Here is a 7402-nt window from a genome sequence, read left to right on the forward strand (position 1 = left end):
AAAGGTGAAAGTAGAAGGGTGCACGTAAAAAATTAACTGATACATCCTTCCTCCCTTCCTAGCCAACCCCATTGAATGCAGTATCCTGCACCAACCGTTGTGATCACCACACGGTAGCAAAATACTTCAGTCGAGCAGTAGTGGGCGCTGCAGCGCTGAGACAACACCAACACCCTTCCATAAACAGAGGAGCGGTCGTGACGACCAGAATGCAGCGCATACTTCCTCACCTTTTTTTCTGATATATAGATATATAGATATATATATGTGCGTTGCTTACCCGTGGTGTTTCTCGTCCTTTTTGTTTACATGTTTGTTTCCAGTTGTTTTTGTGGTTCATCTGGGTTGTTGTTGTTCCGTTTTATTTTTTTCCGTTTCTTGTTTGTTTGGTCTCGCTTCTTGTGATTAGTAGCGAGATGAGTACAACAGTTTGGAGGGACAAGAAAAGTAAATAAGGACTTGACCTAAAAAAAAAAAAAAAATGGTGTGCTTTTGCTGCAGCAAGAAGGAATCGCAACCACACCTGCACAATACAAATATTTCCGGCGCCCCTTGGACGGCTTACAAGTTACCCATCGCTCCAAGCGACCAAAACCGCGCCACACCGTCAGCAGAGGCAGTGATGATAACATCCCCGTCCATAATAAGCCCACGCGTAAGATCCTTCCATGCTCTCTGTTTGATCGCCAAAGGGGCGACAATTCTTCGCAAATCCCACACAAGAAGATCGGACCCACTGCACGCTGCCACATATTTATCAGATATCGAGACAGCGGTAATAACCTCTGACACAGCTCTCTCGCTTACCATACGAAAACTACTTCGCACATCCCAGACTCGAATCATCTTATCAAACCCCCCTGTCACAGCCATGGGGCCAAAACAGGACACAGCTGGCACCTTACGCTGATGACGAGTTGTCGTCTCAAGCAGCGTGCAGCTGCCGGGATCAACCAAGAAACAAGCACCATTACCACCTCCAATAAGCGCATGTCCTCGTTGAGTAGAACGCATGGCTTGTGTGGAAACCCCCACAGGAATCATGGAACTGGTCTGACGATCCGAATGCAAGACTCGGACGCTAGAAGGCAGTCCTCCAGATAAAACAGCGCTTTGAGGGTCATCTGGGTTGGCATACGTTACCGCAAATACGTCACCGTGTAGTGAGAGCACCGATGTCGCCGAGAGTTCCTGACGTTCCAAGGAGTAGTTAAAAATAGAGCTGGTCCAATCCTCGCAGGCTGTCGCAAAATCGTAGGGGGTGACAAAGGCAGCATCCCATACACACGCTCTGTGTGGTCGAAACTGAATGAGCGGAAGCCCATCTGCATCCAAAATTAAAACGTAACCTCCCGTTGTACCTACGGCGTATCGTCCGTCCTTGACTTTGCAAAGAGAAATAAACTTTTCATTTGCACCAAACACATACTTGGCAAAGCGAGTGATACCTTCACCAGTTGCTGTTTCGCGCTCCATCGCAGGATTAGCACCCTGACTTAGCTCCATAAATGTATTTTTTTCCAAAGGCACAATGTTCACCTCGTGGGAAATTTTAACACGTCGTTGTCCTCCTGTATGCTCTGGCAGTGCATCCACAGGGTACAAAGCGCCATCCCGCACCACTGAGTGCCCTACGCGACTCTCGAGCAAATTATTATCAAGTTGCATCTCACCACCACCACGACGCAGCGTGCTGCGTAACGTCACACTCCCTTTAAGCAGGTCCTCAGGAAAGTGTGGATGAGGCTCGCACATGAGAAAAACACGTGCCTTGGTGTGAATGACACCTTCTGTTTGGGCCTCCGCAATACACTCCGCCAGTTTATGCAGGAGAGAGATAGACTTCGTTGCCTGCTCAATGTAAATCCAGAGACCTTTTTGAAGGGACTTACTAAAAATTTCAGCGGTTTGAGAGAGAGATTGTCGAGTTTTGAGACGGGCAACCGCATTAATATACATCACTGTGCACGACGCCCGCTCGGCGCTGACGCTAATGGCATACCCTGGATTTACCCCCTCGCACATAATAATAATGCACCTACCAGGTCCAGCCTTTTCCGCGGCGTCTAGAAGCACATCGGTGCTATTTGGATAATTTGACACGTCGTCTTGGTTGGGTGTGTCAAAGTCCAGATTCCTCTGATTAAAGTTGTTATCTTCATCTTCGCCGGAATTGAGGTCGAACTCATCACATCCCGCGGGGGTTCCAGGCACAAAGAGTAGCACTAACTCGTCCCCCATATTACGCCGCCGCCTCTGCTCGTCATCTGCTCGACCCACAGGGTTGCCATTGATGGAGCTGAGAATCATTCCCTTCATTACACCTGCCAGCGGAGACGCATCCCTAGTTTTGACGGAGATCACCTCATTATTGGCGCCAAATAGAACATCCTCCATAAACTGGCGTGGTGTGGCAGTGACACAAACTGTCATTGACAATACTACGGGATCGTCCTCCTTTTTACTTTTTGCTTAACTTATTCACTTATTCGTTCCTCAAACACTAGGAGTATATACTCCCTCCCAAAAGAAGCAGAAAAGGCGCAGTACAAGAAACCGTCCAACAGACAGAAACAACGCACAAAATCCAAAAGCAAAGACGCATTCAAGTTACCACACACCAACAGCATCTGCACCGGACGTTTATCTCTTTTATTATTGCTCTTACTGATCCTTTTCCCTTTCAGGTGCCCGCTGACCCCGCGCTCCATTGCCTTCACCCTTCCAGGACTCCCCGCATCAACGGAAACGGGGAGGCCTCTACTTCTCTCGCTGCACCTTTGCCGTGCCAGCACACTCTTTATTTACTAAAATGCAGCAAAAAACGGCGATACACAAAGCGGCGCGGGAGATGGGTTTTCTTCTTTCGTCACCCCAACTCTCTCCCACCAACAACAGCAAACCAATGGAGAAAAATGAGAAGGAAAGAGAGAGAAGAAGAAACAAAAAACAAAACAAAAGACACTGAAAGATCAAATTTGATCTCCCAAACAGCCCATCAGAAAGCACGGCAAGTCCTCGCCAGAAGGGAAACGTGATTGGTAGGTCGCCTGGTAACCTTTACAAAAAAAAATCTCCTCAGATTTACAAGAATGAAGTCGCATGTAAATCCATGATGCAAACTCATGCTCATATTCGGCAGAGCAAACACACAGACGCAGACTCAACCCAAATGCCGCGGTACAGATACTTTACCTTCGCCCACGACAAATCTTGCTGGTCAGCCTTGGCCGCGGAATCCTGGGAGAAGCGCGAGCCACGTTTCGCTGCAGCAATCGGATGCAGCTCGGGAATGTGGCCATGCGCAATGTGCAATCAGGACTCCCCCCCCCCCCTCCCTCGCCACCTAAACACTACATATATCGGGTACTTTTGTTTGGTGTGCGGCTTTGCCTCGTACGCCGAAAAGAGGCAAAACCAGTGGTTCAGAGCCGTACACTAGATGAAGGAGGAAGAGCGAGTCGCCCGGTTTATTCCGGCCTATGGCCGCGTGTATCCTTGGGGACCATCATTGACTAACGACGGGCCTCCCACTTCAAAGGGAAAGAAACACCAAAAACAAATGAAGTGAACGCATACGAAAAAAACAGGAAAAAAAATACGCACAAAGAAAAAAAAAAGGAAAGACCACACAAATGCAACCGTGCAACACTCAGCCAATTGACTCTCTCCAGGACGTCGCACCACAAATCACTGCTGCGACCGCTCGCAGTCAGCAACTTAAGCATTATTAATCACTCTGCTCACACGACACAGAGGGTGCGTTAACTTCACGATTTTCCTCCCCTCTTACTGAACCAAGCACACACACACACACACACAGATGCATATATATATATATGCCAGATAAAAAAAGAGAGCGAGAATTTAAAAAAGGAGACCTAAAAAAAAAGTACTGGTGCCTATGTGAAAAGCGTACCGAATCCCAGCTATGGCCTCCCCTCCCTCTAACGCATTGCAACACCGCTTACATACCAAATGGAACACCCCTCTCACTTCACCATGGCCAATAACTCCGGGCTAGACTGCAAGAGGTTTTTAAGATGGGGCCCACTAGGACCCTGCAACGCCTGATGAATGCGGTCACGAAAGTACAAATCCGGCTGCTTCACAGATGCACACACGTCAATAGGAGCCCGCACAGCACCCTGCAAGGGACAAAAAACATTTGTAAAACCAGAATCGTCAATATGATGTTTCAAGTCCCCCATGGAGTGTGTTTTTGGAGTAAAACTTGTAATATCATCGCTTTCAACGGCACCATGAATCATTTTAAGACAGCTAACGACACAGCTCGCCCAGGCATCCGCATTACGCTGCAGCTCTGCACATTCACCAAGCAAACTGGCCAACGCTACCACGCACACCTTGCGTTCTAAAGTTCCTGTAATCTTTTGGACATTTGGAAGCCACACGCGCTGAAGCAGCATCCAGAAAAGTCCGTTCTGAATAAGGTTAACTTTCGCCACAACATCGTCGGCGCCATGAAAGGTAACCACGATCGATAAAAATATGATGAGAACACGTACATACTTTGGTGTTCGCGAGGTTTGAAGACGTTGAAATAATACCTGATATACGTTTCCCATATATGGTGTTATGATGTCTTTGGGGTAGGCCATAACAATTGCAGTGAGAATATTCAATCCCTCATGATCGTAATTTTTGTACTGAAGCAGAGATCGAAAGATAATCAAGACTTTTTCTGTGAATCCTTTGCTGTGAATATAGCGTGGGTAGTGCTCTATGAAAGCCACCACAAGTCGAACAACTGCAGGTATGTTGCCCTTCTGCTGATACATGTCGGGGATTAGGAGAGGCTCCAGTAAGTTTTGATAATGTGCCGGGGGCTCCAGGGCACCTGAGCCGCGTGTATCAAGAAGCTGTGCCATAATTTGAAGTGTATACGGAACGTATTCAAGCACATCATGCTGTAAAATAAAAATCATAGACTCCCACAAAGCACCTTCTATAGCTGGTCCATCCTCAGGGCGTATTTGAATGCACTTGGAAATCACCTCAAACATACAGTGACTAAAAAGGGGATTTGAAGGATTCTTTGCGTTCTCTCGGACTACAGGAACTATACAAGTGATAATGTCCCCCACAAAAGGAGCTACACAACGACTGCAATTCTGGCACACCCGCATAAGACACTGCATTGTGTAGGCGTTTGGTTGTTTGTCCTCCTGAACTCGCATGCAAAGGCACTGCAGCAGCGGTGCAACCCGATCACCCATATTTGCGTCTGTGATGACGTTCTCATGTTGACCAGGACGTTGAAGCGTAAAAATCCTTTCCACCGCATTTGCGGCGTAGGTGCGAACCACCACATCCTGGCATCGGATCCATGTAGTTAGCAGTGCTATGATATCTGAAAGTAGTTGGGGTTCAATATGTGCCCGAAATGTCGCCACAAAACGAATACAATCGGCCTTAATAATAAATGGGCTGTGTTCAGACACGTCCTTTGAAAGCTCCGGAAGAACGCTTTGTTTCAAGAACTGTTCAAAGGGCACAAGATTGCTCAATCTTTGGGTGGCGCCTCTCTGAAGGTTCGCATACTGTCCTCCGAGGGAAAGAGAAGATACCAAATAAATAGATAAATCTTTTGCCTTCCAGTCACCTGCCGATGCCACGAACATGAGCTGCTGCAGCTGTTCAATAAAAAGCGGGCCAGACATGTCAGGAAATGCCAGCATCAAAGATCGCACCAACTCCCCCGCCTCTCGTCTTCGAGTGTGAAAATCACTACCCTCAATGTCCCGCTGAATATAACTGTATGGCTCAGTTTCATATAGTTCAATATCATCCGGCTGCAGAGCAAGATTTGGCAAAACGACATGAACCACAAGATTTTCAAGAATTTCTCTACTATTAAAGACATCCCGCATAGGACCTCGGCAAGCAGCTGAGAGAAGGTTCATCCCTTGAATGACAATGTCGTCCATGGTTTGCTCACGACTCAGCGGAGATGCAATGGTGTCCCAGACAACCTTGAGAAACTCGCTTGCGTACTTCTCAAAGTCCTCCGAAAACTGCAGCAAAAAGTGCGTCACACACGCCATCACCACAGATTTCAGCTCAATCAAGCTTGTCTCATCCACGTCGGGCCTACTGAACTGGAGACAGCGTAGAAGAACGGCGACAAATTTTTCCATGTTCCAAATAAACTCATCACCAAGGTCAAGTGTAGTTAGGTCGCGCAGACATTCCACAGCTAACGTCAAGCCGTGAGATGCAGCCTTGGCACCCGCACCTCCCTTTTCCATTTCGCCCAGGAGCAATTCCATCGACAAAAGCAATGGAGCAGTAAAAGACGTGTATATGATTCGTAAATCATTTGCAAGAGCTTCAGAGAGATCGCCTTGACTGCGGTATCGCCCAAGTATACCATGGGCTGTGGATAGTGCAGCACAGTGCATCCTCATATCCTTTTCTGTCCCCAAGACTTGGATAATGCGATCCAGTGCATTTGGCCACTCCTTTGGAAAGTCAACCTCCGCTATCAGAGTGGTGGCCTCGGCGAGGTTTCGCTGAACGTTGGGAGCAGCTTGAAGCATAGCCCCTGTAATAGTGCTACGAACAACTTGCTTGTCGCCCTCTGTGATGCAATGCTCTGCTGTTGCAGCGTTCCAGCACATTTTGACTGTGTTTTTAAAAACAATAGAGCAGAAGGAAGCCGCAGGCCCAGGTGTAACGGCAAGATTGAGGAGCAACAAAACAAACCCGGTTTGTTCATCAACACAATTCTGAAACTCCTTGATTTCACGTTCTGCCTTCTCTCTGCTAGCACTATCCATGGAAGTGGCGTCCTGTGCAAGCTGAACCAATCGCCGTGCTAGTGCTGGATCATTTGGATCTAGGACGAGCATAGTCCCTTTCTTTATGCCTCTTTTTTTTTAAAAAAAAAAACTCCTGATCACTTATTGCTGTGGTTGTAGCCGTTTGTAGATCTTTCCCTTTACGGTTATGCTTTTCCTTTTCTCCCTACCGTCTGTTTCCTTAGTTTTATTCACCCTTCCCTACTGTCCCTCCTTGCCGTCTATCCTCCAGATTTTACTTTTATTAGTTTAGCTGCGTTGGATGCGCCGGCAAGAAAGCAGAGCAAAACATTAAAAAAAAAGTGGGATGGGGAATAGAAGGCGGAAGTAACAATGAGGCTGTGGGGAAATTAGCAGATTGTCCAACGGCAATATGACCAGTGATCTCTCGCGCGTGTGGGCGAGGAGAGAGCAAATAACCAAGGAAACCACACGCAACACCGACAAATAATAACAATAATAATCGAATCATCAAAAGAGGCAGGAGTCCGTACTGTCCAATCAACAGAAGAAAATATCGGTAAGGGCCTGGCATTGATAAATCCCTTTTCACACGTTGTCCCCTGTACCGACGTCCT

At 47.4% G+C, this 7402-nt stretch overlaps 2 protein-coding genes across 2 annotated transcripts, besides 3 other annotated features; both read right to left on the minus strand.

Annotated features, from left to right (window-relative positions):
* The first annotated feature begins 241 nt into the window (after window positions 1-241).
* Window positions 242-267: a microsatellite.
* A 294-nt stretch (window positions 268-561) lies between these two features.
* TraAM80_03850 (uncharacterized protein) lies at window positions 562-2397 on the minus strand (the record flags this gene model as incomplete). The annotated part of the gene is made up of 1 exon (XM_029380802.1): window positions 562-2397. The coding sequence occupies one exon, from the start codon at window positions 2395-2397 to the stop codon at window positions 562-564; it is 1836 nt and encodes a 611-aa protein (XP_029239386.1).
* A 1183-nt stretch (window positions 2398-3580) lies between these two features.
* Window positions 3581-3620: a sequence feature (GA-rich).
* A 182-nt stretch (window positions 3621-3802) lies between these two features.
* Window positions 3803-3822: a microsatellite.
* A 170-nt stretch (window positions 3823-3992) lies between these two features.
* Window positions 3993-6875, minus strand: TraAM80_03851 (putative CAS/CSE/importin domain protein; the record flags this gene model as incomplete). The annotated part of the gene is made up of 1 exon (XM_029380803.1): window positions 3993-6875. The coding sequence occupies one exon, from the start codon at window positions 6873-6875 to the stop codon at window positions 3993-3995; it is 2883 nt and encodes a 960-aa protein (XP_029239387.1).
* Between the last annotated feature and the right edge of the window lie 527 nt (window positions 6876-7402).

This window comes from Trypanosoma rangeli (genome assembly GCF_003719475.1).
Source record: "Trypanosoma rangeli strain AM80 chromosome Unknown Tra_15.4_contig_00104, whole genome shotgun sequence".
Taxonomy (NCBI): domain Eukaryota; phylum Euglenozoa; class Kinetoplastea; order Trypanosomatida; family Trypanosomatidae; genus Trypanosoma; species Trypanosoma rangeli.